The sequence below is a fragment of the Ahaetulla prasina genome, chromosome 6, assembly GCF_028640845.1.
Source record: "Ahaetulla prasina isolate Xishuangbanna chromosome 6, ASM2864084v1, whole genome shotgun sequence".
In the NCBI taxonomy this organism is placed as follows: Eukaryota; Metazoa; Chordata; class Lepidosauria; order Squamata; family Colubridae; genus Ahaetulla; species Ahaetulla prasina.
Genome location: NC_080544.1, coordinates 36,646,187 through 36,664,100, shown reverse-complemented (window position 1 = coordinate 36,664,100; position 17,914 = coordinate 36,646,187). Strand labels below are relative to the sequence as shown.

The following is a 17,914-nucleotide window of genomic DNA, read 5'->3' as shown; positions in this document are numbered from 1 at the left end:
ATTTTACCATTCCACATATATTCTTAATATTGCAGGTCCAAAAAGACAGGTAGCAATTATCAACCAATCATAGTTCATTGTGATGTGTGACTCTGGACAAGTCTTGGTTCATGGTAACTAATGGTGATTTGGCAAGCAAACCAATTCAGAGCATGGTTGATGATTCTGCTTGTTACATTTGATTTGATTTGTCAGGCTAATCACCATTTCGGGTTCACATATAAAAGGAAATTACTTTTTGTTCAAAATGCAAATCCAGAACATACCTTTTAAATCATTGAAACATAAACCCTCTGAATTTCAGTCAACACAAAGAAGTACTTTGTGAACAAGATAGCAAAAAGAGTGCTTTAATTATTATAATGATAGTTTAGGCCTCATCAGTAATTCCCGCTATTGTGGTTTAATGCTACTGACAGGAGGGCACTTGAGATTATTAAAAAAAGCTTCAGTAGCTCTGAATATAAATGCCTTTAGAAGAATGTTTGCTGAGATTTTCAAACAGAGCTATTCATTGCTATTCTATTCTTTTAAAACTATGCGTAAACAAGAGATCAATTCAGAGTTATCTTCTGCCAAATTCCTTCCTGGATTTAGATATAATTTTATCAGAAACTTCTAATACCAGAATCCTGTTGAAAAACAGACTTTCCTGAAAAATTATATATATTGTATTTCTTATTGGACTTTTACAAACCTACCACAGCCACCATAAAAACATAAAGATTAAGCATCATTCTAGTTGCTTAAAAGCTGTTAGAGATGTTTAAAAAAATTACCTGAAAAACAAACAGTGGAAACAAAATCTTTTTTATTCTTGGTAAAAATGTGTTTTGCATTTGGTGGTGGAATTCAGTATATATGTTCTAGCACTTAACATCTTTAAAGTATTAGTTTCACAAACTCACTTTCAGTTAGAAAGGGAAAAAGAGCTGAAGTTTGAGTTGGAATTATTATGTCTTTTGTATATAGAAAAATGCTTTTCAGAAATACTGTACAATCTCATATAGAAATATGCTTTTAAAACTTAATTGAATTAGTTTTATTTTTACTCTCTTTGGCTTTCTTGACATTTAGCTAATTGTAAAGAGTTTTATTTGCTTACTGATTGCACCATTTAGATCGTGTATGAAATGTGTTTGAATGAGTTTATAGAATGTTGTAGAATATGTTGAAATGGTAGGAGAAGGGTCCTTGAAAAATATAGTCCTTAATTAAATTACAGGAGTAATCTCCTTTCAGTGTATTGGTTTTAAAAACAGGTTTAAAAATGGACCAGAAGCAAATTGTTGTAATGTATCTTTACCCACCAATAGGAATTGACTTGTTCAAAGTTTTAACTTGCTCCCTAATGATTAATTTTGGGTGATTTGGCTGTAATTGGGTGTAATGATAAATCTAATTTATGGTTATGGTCATTGTAGCTGACTTTTCCCTCCTGCACTGTATACCCTTCTAATAATCACTTGCTTGTTTTACATTCCTCATGTCATTTATCTGCTGCTACTGGTTTCTGTAATGATTATCATATTTGAGTAGATATCTTTGGGCTTTCTTTCTGTTTTCCTTTTAATTGAAATGAACAGAGAAGCAGAATTAAAAAGAAGAGTGTACTACACACACAAACATGAAGCAATAAGAATAAAACACAATGTATGAGTGTATACATATATACTGTCAATCCTGTGGAGAAATAAAGATGTTTTAATCATTTGTATTTAATATTTTTACCGAGAAAGATGATTATGTAGACGACGGAAATCACTTAGAAATAAATCTATTGTTTCGGATTATTTTTGTTATATGGGAAACCATTGATCAAGAGACTTCTTTCTTTTATGCTAACTTTCCATGGGTTTTCCTTAATCTACTGACTTTGTTCTGTTCACAACTTTTTATAGGTTTTCCATGAAATATTCTCTGGACCCCAATCATATTTGTGGTTCTTCTCTGAACTCTTTCTAGAGTCTCAGTATCTTTTGTGTATCATGGTGACCCAAAGTAGACTCAGTATTCCAAATGGGGTCTTACCAAGTCAGTATATAGCAGTATAATACTTCACGTGATCTTGATACTATTTCTCTATTGATGCAGCCTAGGACTGCATTGACTTTATTGGCATCTGCAGCACATTGCTGGCTCGTACTTAAGTGGTTGTCCACTAGGACTCCTAGATCCCTCTCACAGATACTGCTGTTGAATCAAGTATCACCTATTCCATACCTCTGCATTTGTTTTTTTCCCTCGCCTGAATGTAAAACCTTTTTTTTTCTCACAGCTGAGCTGCATTTTGTTGGATAGGGCTCACTATTCAAGTCTGTCAAGATCTTTCTGGTTATTAAGCCCATCTTTTAAAATGTTGGCTATTTCCCTTAACTTGGTGTCATCTGCATATTTCATGAGTTCCTCTATTGCCTCATCTAAATCATTTATGAAGAAGTTGAAGAGTACTGTACTTACGACAAAAACTTGGGGTACCCCAATGCATATTTTCCTCCATGTAGATATAGTTCCATATTAGATATTAGGAATAAGGTCAAAGACTTGGTAAAATACTAGCCACTAGAATTGTACTTGCGACATTGTTAACAATATCTTGCTACTATTATGGACTCTTGGGTTAAATTACATATAGTAATGATTCTGACTCAGTAAATAATCAGTCCTGTTATTTTTATTCTCAGTTATATAACTACCTAACAAATGTAACTAAGGAAGAAATAAATGTTTATATAATAGAGGTTTTTCTAAAACAATTTATGATCATACTACTTTTTTATTTGTATTAGTGTTCCAAGAAATAATAAATATAATTTTTTGGAAAAGCTTCCAGATTTATAAGATCTGCTTTTTCAACCAGGATTAAAAAAAGAAAGAAAATTGTTATATCTGGTTGCGCTTACTGGACTTTTGTTGACAAAGATTGGTAAAAATAGCATTTGGACTTTGTTTTCTTTATCCAAGAGATTGGCCGTAGGGGGAAGACACAAATTTATTTAAATAAAACACAATAAGCTTAGTAGTGCTACTAAAATCAATTAATCAATTAAAGTTGATTTTACCTGCTGGGATGAAGGGGGAAGTTGCTTCTTTTCTCTTTCTCTTCTCCTCTTCTTTCCTTCCCCCCTTTTTTCCTTCCCCCCTTTTTTCTTCCTTCCTTCCTTCCTTCCTTCCTTCCTTCCTTCCTTCCTTCCTTCCTTCCTTCCTTCCTTCCTTCCATCCATCCATCCTTCCTTCCTTCCTTCCTTCCTTCCTTCCTTCCTTCCTTCCTTCCTTCCTTCCTTCCTTCCTTCCTTCCTTCCTTTTCGTAGTTTGTATTGACTTTTATTTTGTTCATTTAAAATTCTTAAGAAAATTATTGGAAAAAATAAAATAAAACCAAGAATAGCATGCAATGCTACGTACCTATAATTTTTAAAAGATTAACTTTTATTTTATGCACAAGTAGCTAGCCTTTTGAGACTGGCAATATGTTGCTGTTTGAATGAACATCTGAATTAAGTATGAAAATATGCATGCAGTCCAAAGCAATTACTCTGGTGGATAACACTTTATGAATAACAATGACACATTGGTGAATTAGTCATATAATAGTGGTTTTTAATCTGTGTTCTCTGATTTTGAAATTTGCTTTGCCATTGTTGCTCCACCCTTTTTGCTCTTGGTGCCTTGGAAAAGAGTAACACAGATGGATTCCCACCTCCAAGGATTTTGTAATTAAAAGCAATACTAATACAGCAGAAGGAAGAAGGATGAGATGAGGGCTGGTGGTGAAAAAATAGTAGAATACCTTGCATATCTTTTAATAATGGCTATGTTACTTGTTTATTGGTTTTATTTCTTAAATTTCTGCCTTGAATTTGTGAAGGTATCTTCACTATACTCTCTCTCTCTCTCTCTCTCTCTCTCTCTCTCTCTCTCTCTCTCTCTGTGTGTGTGTAAAAACTCTGTGGACAGCTTCAAGAAAATGTTTATCATCTAATTTGGCACTCAATATATTTTGATGCAAAATTTTTGTCTTGGTACTTATCTTTTGTTTGATACTCAACGCACAAACTAGAACTCGTTGGTGTTGACTGCCTTGTGACTAACTACATTATTCCTTATGGGGAAAAATTATTTGGTACTTATTGCTTTTGGTATTCATTGTGCTTCCTGGAACCTTTAAAGATGAATACCAAGTTACCACTGTAGTAATTTATAATCCAGCTATACTATGCCCCCCCCAAAAGTACTGCATTGTTAAAATGTTATTTTATCCCACCCTGCTAATAGGTTTACTAAAAATCCATGGAAACAGATGAGGGCACTCTTGTTTAATGAGATTTTTTTTACTTGCTGATTTAATTTTGTTACTTGTAGAAAATGTTTTCCTGTTCCACTTTTTATATACTCTGTTTTCAGAGAGCATCTATATAATTTTTTTAAATCTATGCTTAAGGCTATTCTTGACTTTTTCTTAGTTTATCAAGATAAATTTATAATTCTAGGCATGCGGATAGGTCTAAATGCTGCTAATGACACAAAAAAACCCACTTATTTTTCTTCAACAAATAAAATTAGCTCATTAATATTGCAGTAACATATTCTGAGTTTTTTTGGTTTTAGATTAGCATGTTACATTACATCAAGCAAGCCATTGTCATTTAGAAAACATATGTTATTATTTAATGTAATGTGCAAACTAAACAATTATAGTTTATTCAAATCATGGATAAAGTGTAACTTGTTGCAGTATGTTAATCCATTAACTTACTCACTTAACCCAATTTCTATACAATTCCTATGAAGAAGATCTAGCAATAATACTGAGCTGAAAGAAATCATTCTTTAAGAATTGCATCTTTTTCCACCCCTTCCTTGTCTTTCTTCTTCATTAAGTAACATTGTGACTCCAAAAATTCACTATAGTTTTGGACTGTAGTGGTCCTGATATAGTTACATGTCTTGGCATTCAGGAGGGAGACCACAAGTGGGACAACCAACATGAAAATGCTTCAGCCCACAGAATGGGGGATTACACAAAAGCGCCTTCCTTAGTTTTATGGAGACTAACAGAAAGGAGGGGAGAAATACTTTAAGTCTTGCAACATTCTGTTAAAATAACTTCACAATAAAGATGTAGCTTCTACTCCTAGTTGTGCTTCTTGTGTGAACTACCTTGCAGGGCCAACTGGTGAAGACTTAAATATTTTGATTTCTTTCCTACTCTCCCTTTGGTGGAGAACAGTTCTATAAATGATTTCTTATTTAGTATAACCCTAGAGACAAATTACACATAGCTTTAATTAGGAACTGATTTTGCAACCATTACACAAACCCTGATGCCAGATCAGCTCCCTCAGTCCTAGAATTCAGGGATTAAACTACACTGAACTACTCTGTTATGACCATATCTGTCAATTCTGCTCCCTATTTTTAAAAACATCCTTGATTGGCAAGGATACAGAATGCTAATATTTAAGCCATTATACTTTTAGAATCTCTCTATATTGCTGAAAAGGAAAATGTTTTAAATGCTCCTCTAGCTTGAAACATGCATGTGTTTCTCTATTGTACTGTTGGTTGCCCGTTCAGGAATTATCTTGTTTTGCCCTGCAGAAAATTTTGGGATACATAGCAGCTCTTTCCAGGGGAATGGTTTTCTATTACAAATAAACTTACTTGACATGTTATGTTTCCTAGGAAGCTACAAATAAACATTTTTTTAATGGATGTACAGTGGAAGACAATGAAACTTGCTCTCATCAGCTAAATGGAGTTGATTTTGAATAGCAGGGTGTATGTTTAAAATATGAAAGGACTAGAAAGCAAGTATATATTAAATTATTTCTGACATCCATTCAGTCATTTATTTATTTATCAAATTACTAAAATGGTCTGGCTCCATCACAGTTTTGGATAGCATACAGGATTAAAAACAGGGAAAGGTATTATAACTAGTGAAAGAACAATAGACATCCAGGAGGAGCAATAAAATCGTAACTCTTTCTCAAGAGTACCTAATATATTCCCTAACCCAGGCTTGAGGGGAAAGGAGCTGGATTTTAAGGTTCATTTAAACAAGGTCAGGATAAGGACTAATGTGAATTTCTGCAGATATAAGTACTTTTTATCACGGTTGATAAAAAAGTACTCACACACCCTTGAGAGATTCTACTACAGAGGTAGTTTATTGTATGTGTATATAAATAGGCATAGAAATCCTTTTATCCTTATTTATGATCTCTCTTTTGACAAGAGGGGGCTGACATACTGTAAACCCATTGAATTCATGGTTTTCACACTGACAAGAAAAAGTCTGTTGCTACCCTCCTCCTCATTATTATTTCATTTCTCAAGATACTCTGTTGCTACAGCTATATTTAAATGATACGTACTCATTTCTCACTGCAAAATAAAGATTTCAGCCAAGAGGGCGTTGGTTTAGACCTCAAGCAATAGCCGAGGGCACACTTTAAGAAGTAGAAAGGAACTATGATTCACCTAGAATTTTATTTCTCAAGGTTAGTTTTTGACATCAATTTCTTTTCCTCTCTCTCAGCCAGCTACCTTCCATTTCATAATGATTCCCTCACATTAATATGTGCAGGAAAGCAGAAGGAAGCTGAGAACAGGTTAACATGAGTGGTTTAGCTAAATCACAACTACGAGAGAGAAGTGAATAGGTTTTCTATCCTGGAAAATGCTGGTTTCTACCTTGCCAGCTTTAATCCTTACCTCTGCAGCCTCCAGTGAGTTCACATCTTCAGAATGCACTGGAGCAGAAGAAATGAGGTTTTTCAATTGTAACCAATCCATAATCTGACATTTTACCTTCCCCAACCCAGTTGCTATGGTAGTAACATAGCTTTGATTTCTGGAATCAGGTCAAAATATAAAATTAAAGATTAAAATATGTAGAATAATACTGCAATCATTTAACAATTAAAAATTGGCAAAAGAAATTTGTACTGATGTTTAGAAAATTAAGATCCAATATGACTGCCAAGGATATACATTCTTTATCTTAGAAGTAATAAAAGAGATAGCTATTGTGTATGCTTGCTCAATGAAACTTCAGTAGGGTGATAACTCAATGAGTGAACAGAATTTCATGCTGCTGTTCATATCAGTTTACAATATTCACCCATTGAAACTTTAAACAGAAATAATCACCCAACAACCAAGTTATGAATATGCCATAAGCTTTTTGAAAAGATACCAAGTTGGTGCCAACTAAACTTCTGGAGGGGGCTTCAGTGAATAATATCACAGAGAAATTCTGTATCTTTCCCCCAAAGTTCTCACCTTTCACTTCTCTGTAGTACCAACATCCAGACAATTAAAAAATCTGTAAGGTGGAACATTTGAATAGCCAACAATATAAATGTTACAAAGTGAAACTGATTTTCCTTTGTAATGCTATCATCTGGTCCTGGAAATTATGATAGGGCTCTTATCATGTCTCCAATCTTCAATCTCTAGAGTCAATCTCTAGATACTGTGGTTGCTGATATTTGCAGTTTAAAACTCAGTACTTCCATGTTACTATGTTACCATGTTACTATAAAAGGAGGATAGTTTCTGGTAGAAACTTATAGATATCATAATCTATTTTTAATTTGGCATTCTTCAGATGTTTTGAGATTATATCTTCTAATAATCACCATCAATCTCCTTGCTAACTGGATTTCTGCAAGTTGTAGTCCTAATATCCTGAACAGAAATGTTCCAGTGATACATTTGGGAACTAGAATTGAAATGAAATAGTTATGCTTGTTCTGAATAAGACATTTTATATTTTAATCATGAATATCACAACTCCTCAGGTGTTAATGTATCAGTGTATCCCAGTACCTTACCAGAAAATGGAGAAAAAAAACCACACCCTTCATTCTGTATCTTTGAATCAGTAACTTTCTCTGCTGATACAACCATTTTGTGCTTTGGTTAAAAAGATGAAAACATGTAGCTAACAATGACCTTTAAATCAGGGGTGAAATGCTCCCGGTTCTGACTGGATCTGATGATCCGGTAGCGAATGTGGCCAGTGGTTTGGCGATCTTGTAGCGATCGCCGAACCACCGGCAACACCCGCCGCCCTGGTGTTAAAATCAGGAAGTAATGTGTTTTTTATCTTCTGCGCCTGCAGAAGTTCTGCGCGCCCATGTGACGCATGCGCGGGGGGGTGGGCATGTGGACTTCCGAGCCAGTAAGGAAGGTAAGTCGATTTCACCCCTGCTTTAAATGAACCAAATGTCAATCCCAGAAGTGTTGATGAGGTTGTAGAGTACAGGTGGTCCTCTACTTACAACTGGTTGCTTTAGTGACTGTACAAAGTTATGATAGACTCCCCCAAAAACTACTTATAAAGTTTCCAAGGTTACAACAGCTGCACTCACCATCCCCACAGTCACGTGATCATATTTTGGGTGCTTGGCAACCAACTCACCTCTAATGCCATTTGCAATATCCTCCAGCCACAGTACTGCAATTTGCAATTTTTTTTACTGATTTCTGGCAAAAAAGAAAAACACCAATTAAGGAAAATTGATTTGCTTAATGACCATGGCATTCATTTAACAACCACCAGAAAAAGATGTTTGAAAATTGTGTCCAGTCATATATGATCCCTCAACTTACCATATTTCTGTGCTCAATTATGGTCGTAAGTCGAGGGCTACCTGTATGTTCATATCCCACCACAAGATATGTTCTTCCCTTGTGATAACTCTTAGCATATCTTCACTGATTATGATATAATAAATGAAAAGTAAATAGCAGACTGATGACATGAATAAGTGTCCATGTGCAGCTTATGAACAAACATTTATGGAATGGAAAACAGCTCAACTTTCTTGATTTCATTGGATCATGTTGCAGTGCCCATGTTCACTCACCTTTGCTTTTCAAGGTTCATTTACCTTTCCTAATGATTTTAGTGCCTCTTGTCTTCTGCTACCTGCACTTAATTGTAATTGGCAATGAGAGGTCTTTTTCCTCTGAATCATGCAGCCAAGAATATATGGTCATTAGATGAAAATTATCACCAGTGGACACTTGAAAATTATAATTTCTTACCTTTGTGCAGAATTCGTTTTGAGGATGAACAGTGGAAATTGAAAAGTCGGTGGAAAAAAATGTGTATCAAAATAAATTAAGGCTATAATCCTATGTTCCCACTAAAACTAGTGGTTTTTATTTCTGAACAGACACACTTATAAGTGTATTGTAAATAATAATCTTGTTCATGTTGTACTTATTGAATCTAGTAGATATTTTTTTTAAAAATAGAGGACAATATTCTTAATAATGGAATAAAAAATAATTTTCTTTATACTCCCATCTATAGCTGGTCCATTGGAGTTGCCTCTTTTTGAATTGATACCATCACAGAAACAGGTGGTTTTTCATGGTGATCGCTTGCCATTTCAGTGTACAGCAACGTACCTCGACATTACGACACAAGTGCATTGGTATCATGACGGTCGCTTGGTTGAAACTGATGAGGAAAGAGGCATGTTTGTGGAGGAGACCATAATACATGACTGCTGTTTAGTTACACGGTAATGTATTTTTATTTATGTATTTATATATGTGTGCTATATGAGTGCAATTGTTTATGATATTGTTTTAACAATGTGAATACTTGAAAAGGTAAGTTCCCTATCAGTGTGTTGATTAAAAAATAATTCTCATTTAATTACTTCCCTTCATATTCAAACAAAATACGAAGAAGCCAGTTTCTAGCGGATGCAATGCATTTAATACAGGCAAAAAATTTGTTTAATTATTGAAATGTGTTACAGTATATGTCAATAATATCAAATAAAATCAGTGATCTGTAATCCCACTTAGAGCATCTATTGAAATGAATTTTCTTTGCATCTTCATGCAAAATCAGAAATATGGAAGATGGCAATCCTGCATTAGAGAAACCGTATATATTTCTTGTTCATCTCTCCACATCCAGTTTAATCATAAAAGGGAAAATACTGATTTGTTTTTTCCTCTCTCAGTGCTTATCTCAGTGTCTATGCTTTCTGTATGTAGAGTAGTGTGCTTAATTAAGTAGTCAATAAAATATGTCCCAGGTTTTGTATACTGAATATTAAAATGCCCCACTGTCAGACTTTATAAATAAGTAATAGAATAATTCTGTTCTATTATAGAGTAATTCTATAATCCAACTTTAGACAGGCTGTGCAGTAATTTTGCAAGAATAACTGCAGGGGAAAGCCAGATTTTTTTCCTCACTGAATTATCTATTATGTCAGTTATGATGTTGGTTTTGGGTTATATTAATCTAAAAATTTAGATTACAGATTAATCTATATTAATCTGGCTTTTAAAGCAGCAATTATGACTCATCTTGTTAAAATTAGCCATGGTATTAGAATACTACACAAACACTTTGCTCAGTATCTCCATCGATGCAGTAATCCACTGGTGGCTAAATAAAAATAAAAATTAAATTAACTAAAAAAATAGATTAAAATAAAAAGGTAATTTAAAATGTGCTTATTTTTTTTTATTTTTTTTTTACTTATACCACTGTACCATTTCTCCAGTAATGGTATTTTGCCTGGAATATTAGTGGATAAAATAAATCAGTTATTTTGTTCTTCACAAATAAATTAATCTCTACATTAATTACAACTTTTAAAACTGTCTTTTAGCATTTGCTTTCTAGATGAGATATCTGGGAGATATCTAGAATAGAATAGAATAGAATTTTTTATTGGCTGAGTGTGGTTGGATACACAAGGAATTTGTTGGTGCATATGCTCTCAGTGTACATAAAAGAAAAGATACGTTCATCAACAATTCGAAGGTACAACACTTAATGATAGTCATAAGATACAAATAAGCAATCAGGAAACAATATCAATATAAATCATAAGGATACAAGCAACAAAGTTACAGTCATGCGGTCATAAGTGGAAGGAGATGGGTGATGGGAATGATGAAAAGATTAATAGTAGTACAGATTTAGTAAATAGTTTGACAATAATTTGAGGGAATTATTTGTAGCAGAGTGATGGCGTTTGGAAAAAACTGTTCTTGTGTCTAGTTGTTCTGGTGTACAGTGCTCTGTAGCGTCGTTTTGAGGGTAGGAGTTGAAACAGTTTATGTCCAGGATGTGAGGGGTATGTAAATATTTTCACAGCCCTCTTTTTGACTCCTGCAATGGAATGCAGATTGATAGCCTTTGTTTTTCTGCAGTTCTAATTATCCTCTGAAGTTTGTGTCTGTCTTGTTGGGTTGAAGAACCAAACCAGACAGTTAAAGAGGTGCAGATGACAGACTCAATAATTCCTCTGTAGAACTGTATCAGCAGCTCCTTGGGCAGTTTGAGCTTACTGAGTTGGCGCAGAAAGGACATTCTTTGTTGTGCTTTTTTGATGATGTTTTTGATGTTAGCTGTCCATTTTAGATCTTGCGATATGGTAGAACCTAGAAATTTGAAGGTCTCTACTATTGATACTGTGTTGTCTTGTATTGTGAGAGGTGGAAGTATGGAAGGGTTTCTCCTAAAGTTTCCACCATTTCTACGGTTTTGAGTGTGTTCAGTTCCAGATTGTTCCGGTCGTACCACGAGGCTAGTTGTTCAACCTCCCGTCTGTATGCGGATTCATCTAGGTTCAGCAGCAGTCCCTGCTTATAATTCTCAAAGCTATGTGCATTGGCAGAAGCTAACATAAATATACTAAGATCCTGAATCATCATGGTTTATAAAGTTTCTGTTGAATAATATGGTCTCAGAGCTATGAGGACTTGCCAAGTTGTTTTAATTGGTGTGTATTTTCTTCATATCAAAGATCGACTATTATATTCAGAACATTTTTCAACTGTAGGGCACTATAGTAATGAAATGGAGATGCTGAATTATATTGTTTATTCTTTATTATATGGTAATTATATTTTGTAGTCTACAGAATTGATTTGATGCACGTTTAAAAATGTCAAACATGGAACATACTTAATATTGCAGGATGTTAACAAGAGAAATCAATTTGTATAAAAAGATATGCTACATTCCAGCCTAATCACATTTACACTAGTCTAATTGAAACCAGTTCTTTTAGGCTTGACTAAGTTAAGCCTTCTGAGGTCTATTCCAAGATCTTCTGCTAAGATCAGATCAAGATCCAGTTAATGCTGATAATTTAATTGGCTCTGTCATCAACCAGTGCTTAAATTACAGGATTGTTACACTGACCTTAATTCCATTTTTGGAGCTGCACATTTTATTTGTAACATAAACTGCCTGTGTAGATCATGAACAATATAGTAGACAACCTTTTTTGACTAACAGTATTCAGTGGCACAAGTTTTATCAGTTGCACCTCATGTCATCTGATGCATAAAGTGCAATGATTCAAAAATATCCTCCCAGGTTGTTCATTTTGTGCTATACCTCTAATATTCCACAATATTGATTAAATTTAGATTTATTTATTGCTCAGTTAATAATATGATTTGATATTTTATAGTATACTATAATTATTACAGTATAATATGACGTAATATAAATATTATATAAATATATTTTATATTTGTACATATATACTATACTACAATAGTTATAAATATATAAATACATTTTATGTTACTCTATTGTACATATTCTTATTAATCTTTATAATATAATATAAATAATTGTATTATAATTGTATTTTGTGTGTGTGTGTGTGTGTGTGCGTGTGTGCGTGTGCGTGTGCGTGTGTGTGTGTGTCTGTATACAGGTGGTCCTCAACATCTGTTCAGAATTGAGCCCAAAATTTATGTTGTTAAGTGAGAAATTTGTTAAGTGAATTTTGCCACATTTTATGACTTTTTTTTGCCACATTTGTTAAGTGAATCACTTCCGTTGTTAAATTAGTAACACCATTGTTACATTGTTAAGTGAATCTAGTTTCCCCATTGACTTTGCTTGTGAGAAGGTTGGAAAAGGGGATCACATAACCCCGGGACATTGCAATAGTCATAAATGTGAGTCAGTTGTTGAGCATCCGACAATCGCATGACCATCATAATGCTGCAACCATCATAAGTGTGAGAAATGGTCATAAGCCCCTTTTTTCAATGCCATTGTAACTTTGAATGACATGTGGAAGAGGCTTTCATCCTGCAGTGGATAGACAATGGTTACAATTATACACACACACACACACACACACACACACACGTATGTGTGTGTGTGTGTGAGAGAGAGAGACAGAGAGAGACAGAGAAAGAGAGAGAAATGTTCTGTAATTGGATATTGCATTGCATTTGGCTTTAAGGCTGTAATAAGCAATTGTTGACTTCTTTATTATGGTGATTACATAAATAAATGTGCTTAAATTACAATGACTTGGGAACATGTAGGACAACCAGTTTACTCCTCTTTTGGTGATCCTGTAGCTAGTTATCCTTATTTGTACTATATGTGCAGGCACTTCAGGGGTAGTAATTAACATTACAGAATTCTGCTGATTATTTTTTAAAGCAATGGGTTATAATTCAGTTCAAACTGATACATTATTATAGTGCTCTTGATATCTGAAAAAAACAATTTATCTCTGTAAAGCTCCAATTAAGGAGGTCTTTTCAGGTCACCCTTAACTATAGCTCCATATATAATCTAATTTAACTTTTTCTTTTAGAGTTGTCATAGAAACTAGGGAAGTATTTACTGTAGACTTGATTGTTTAATATATATAGGCACTTTTTAAATATTTTCCAATTCAGTGGATTATTGGAAAGAAATAATGTAAAGACTCTCAGGATTTAGTTTGTCTATCTTTGCCTGTCTGTAGCAATAAGGTAAATCAGCAAGAAACAAAATAGAACCGGACCAAATTGAGGGTGGTAAAAAACTAGTCCCTTCTAAAAAGTTTAAGTTTAAAAATTGACAGAATCCATCCAGATGTTTCAGAAGGGAAAAAAATTACAATTTTTCCCCACTTTGGGAAATTCAAATCAGCAGGAAGCATGGAATGTTGCTGATGGCTTTATTCTAAGTGAGTGATGGTGAAACTATGTCAAAGGTGACATGCCGTGATGATTTGGGTGATACGGCAGCATTCACCAATACTTGACACCAACTATTCCCCATTCTGGTGCAATTGCCCCGTTCTTGTGCAATTTTTGGAAGCTGCAAAGGCCACGCAAGAAAGGGTTGTGTGTTTCTGAAATCCCACTTTTTGAATGGCAGTGGGCTAAATTCAAAGCCTTTACTTCCTCATTGCTGCCTCATTGCAACTGCTGAGTACATTGTTTAAGGTGGTTTAGATGGAGGGAATATAAAAAATTGTTCATCTTTTATTCGATGTGTGTGTGTGTGTGTGTGTGTGTGTTTGTGCCTGGGTGCATGCATGAGAGAGAGTGGGGGTGGGAAGAACAGTCAAGTTAGGCATTTTTCAAATTTTTGACATGTTGAGACCAAAAGTTCACCATCACTTTTCTAAACCAGGGGTCCCCAGCCTTTCGGACCTCAGGGACCACTAAATTCATAATTTTAAATCCTGCGGACCACTAATATGATCTGCCTAATGACCGACTGGATGGGCGTGGCTAGCTGGTCATATGACTGGATGGGTATGGCTAACTCAATGTCACTCATGTCGGGTGCCTCACCAGCTTGTACTCACCCCTCCCCACTCAGCCCCTCCTTGCCTGCCTGTCCGGGCTCCTTAGGGCCCCAACAGGAAGCAGTTGTCGGAGCTAAGCAGCCACCATGAGAAAGAATTGGCAAAACAGCTGGCTTAGTTCAAATTGGATCTGACCGAGAAGGAGGCTCAGCGGAAGCTCCTCACTGAGGGCTACGAGCATAGGCTTTCTGAGTAGAGGGAAGATCTGCGGTAGTGCAAGGCCAGGTACAAGTGTCTGGAGGCTCAGCAGGCTGAGATGGTCAGCCAGTTCCAGGCCATGAGGCAGTCCCACTGGAACAAGGTCGTCCGGCTCTTCACCACCAACGGCACTTCCCTCCAGCCTTCTCCCAAAGCCCCGCACCAGGAGGCTGAAGCAGACTCCGTCAGAATTTCTGCCCCCCTCCAACTGATACAAAAAGATCTCGAAGGGGGAGACTCTATGCAGCAACAACAAACGTTCATTGCATGTATCCGTCCCAGGGGACGTAGTTTGAGGACCCTTGATTTAGTGCAATATAAAAAATGCAAATATTTTTTCTACGAACCACCAAAATTTTCTTGTGGACCACCAGTGGTTCACAGACCACCAGTTGGTGACCACTGTTCTAAACCACCTCCCTGTCACATAACCTGGTCCAGAACATATGAACTCAGTCTGTTCTCCCTAGTACACTCAAACATAGAAGAAAGGTGCAATTGGGATGTATTCACTCTTAATTAGAACCACACACACACAAAGTTGCCATGAAGGCATCCATGCTAGGTTTTTAAGATTAATTTGGTAATACTTTCCTTGTGTCCCAGAGCTGGAAAAGTCGCCTGTTGTCTTAAATCTTGGTAACAGCACACCTTACAGCACACACTGGTCACAGCACATCTTACCAAGTGCACCTTACCAATAACTTAAAAACTCTGTAACTGTCCATGTATTTGTAATGCATGATGCTATAAGGGGAGTGATTAATGGTTGCTTTGGGTTTGTATATAATCAATCATAGGAAAAGCCACCAACAATTGCCATACAGGATGAGTCTTGGGGCAGGACTGTACGGTCTAGATGTGCCACCCAGTCCTATTTTTATTCATTTTTATCTAAAAGAATTTGTCCTTCCATCTTAATGATAATAGGGTCGCAGCAAAGAGTTTGTTGTTCTTTAATACAGCATAGCCTCAATTGGACTACAGTACTCTGGTTTACGCTGGGCTGCTTTTGAAGAGCATGGAGAAGTTATTGCAGAATGTGGCAGCTTGTATAATTACAAGCACTCCTGATTTGCCTATAGAACACCAGTACTTCGACAGTTGCATTGCTTGTCAGGTGGCCAATTTTGAGTGCTGGTTGTCACCTTTAAAGCGCTTCATATTTGGACATCTGTGGGACTCTGCATTCCAGTGCCATTTCTACAGATCACAGAAGAGAGCCTTTTCCAATCCCTGCCCCCTTTCTATGGTACAATATTTCCCCACATGGTTCTTTCCCTCCTGTTTTGTTTTTCCCTCAGGAAGTCTATTCTATCATAATTATTCTATTAAGTTTTGGGGACTGGGATGCTCTAAACTTGTTCTGTATAGCAGGAGAAGATCTTTTGATTTCTGGTTATATTAGCAATTGTTCCAGCGTTGTATGTAATTGAAATAACATCCCCAACTTTTTTTCCTTTTATTATATTGTGTTTAATCCAACGTATGGTAGTTACAGTCTACAGGTAGTCCTTGGGTTATGACTACTCATTCAGTGATTGCTCAAAGTTGCAACAGTGTTGTAACGAGGGGGAATCATGACTGATCTGTGAAGTTGTGACTGTTGAAGAAGACTCCCTGCAATCACATGATTGCAATTCCAGCACTTGGCAATGGACTCGCACTTACAATGGTTGCAATATCCTGTGGTCATGTGATTGCTATTTGTTACTTTCTCTTACTGGATTTCCATGAGCTAAGTCAAGGGGGAAGTCAGTAGGAGGTTACAAGTCACTCCCATTCCTCCTGCTTTTTTGTCCATCCATGGCATCTACCTGTCCCAGTGTTCCATAGTGCCCGTGCTGTATAGTGCCCACTTGCAGAATTGCCCACCTGTGCTTCATAGTGTCCATTTTTGGCACCTCTACCCTCCACCTGTAGTTCTTGCTTGCCGTCCTTCTTGCCAGGGATCCCTTGTCTTCCCCTGTCACAGACACATGAAGTCTTCCCATAAAGACCTGCACAGTCCTGGGGTTAAGAAAGCAACCAGAACTTCTGACATTGCCATCGTTAAGCAATGTGGTCATCTGACATCACACTTTATAACTGTATTGCTTAGGGACAGAAATTACGATCCATCGTATCCCAAGTTCTATCTGTACATCATTATAATTCAGATTTGACATGATTGGAGCATATTATAAGCCCAGTAAAATAAATATATAAGCAATAGCGGTGTCCCAAATTTGTGTTCTTCATGTAGAGTCAGTGAAGCAATGTTCTTGTGGTTCTGAAGTTTGTTTTTATTTTTATTATTATTTATTTTATTTTGTATTTTATATTTTATTATTTATTATTTATTTTTTATTATTTATTTTTTATTTATAAAATAAATAAATAAAAAATAAAATATTAAGTTGTGAGATACTCTAGCACAGGGGTCTCCAACCTTAGTAACTTTAAGGTTTGTGGACTTCAACTCCCAGAGATCTTTAAACGAATTATTGTAAGATGAGGACTACCTGTATGAGGTTTAGTTCTTCCTCAGGAAAGATGACTTTGGGGCAGGATGGTTGTTGTGGGGAACTTGTATATCATTTTGAGTTGTGCAAAATAAAGGACGGATATAAATACAATAGCAACAGCAATAAAAAACAGCAACATCTATACCACAATCGAATTAATCCATGCAGAAAAGAAAGATACAACTTTGTGACAGAGATGAAACTGGAGAAGTGTCCTCTGGACACTGCAGATAAAGAGGTTAAAAAGAATTTCTGAAGCTTGTTTAAACCAGCTTTGGAGCAGATGTACAATACTTACTTTTTCCAGAGCTATCATTTAAAGAGAATGATTATATTTATGTTCTCCATACTGCACATACTCAGCACAATTATGCTTGACAAATGTTTCAAATTTATTATATTTATTTGATAAACATAAGTATTTAAGCAAAACTCACAGACAAAACTCACTTTTGTTGTAATAATGAAACAGATTTATAAACTCATGTTCCATCCCGGGATATTTTTATTTGGGTATGCATCTTTATCTAATCATTGATTCAAGAAGAAGCTTTCCATTTATACGTAGTTCACATTTTTAAATTTTGG

The 17,914-nt window shown here is 35.6% G+C and overlaps 1 protein-coding gene across 3 annotated transcripts in view; it reads left to right on the top strand.

The window, feature by feature from the left end:
* Positions 1-17,914, top strand: part of ADGRA1 (adhesion G protein-coupled receptor A1) — a 471,200-nt gene that overhangs the window by 182,357 nt on the left and 270,929 nt on the right. For all 3 annotated transcript variants that reach the window (XR_009155704.1, XM_058188059.1, XM_058188058.1), the window contains exon 7: positions 9,335-9,548. Coding sequence is in view for 2 of the 3 variants with exons in the window: in XM_058188059.1 (XP_058044042.1) it covers positions 9,335-9,548 (214 nt within the window). In the remaining variant the exon portion in view is untranslated. The remainder of the gene's footprint in view (positions 1-9,334; positions 9,549-17,914) is intronic.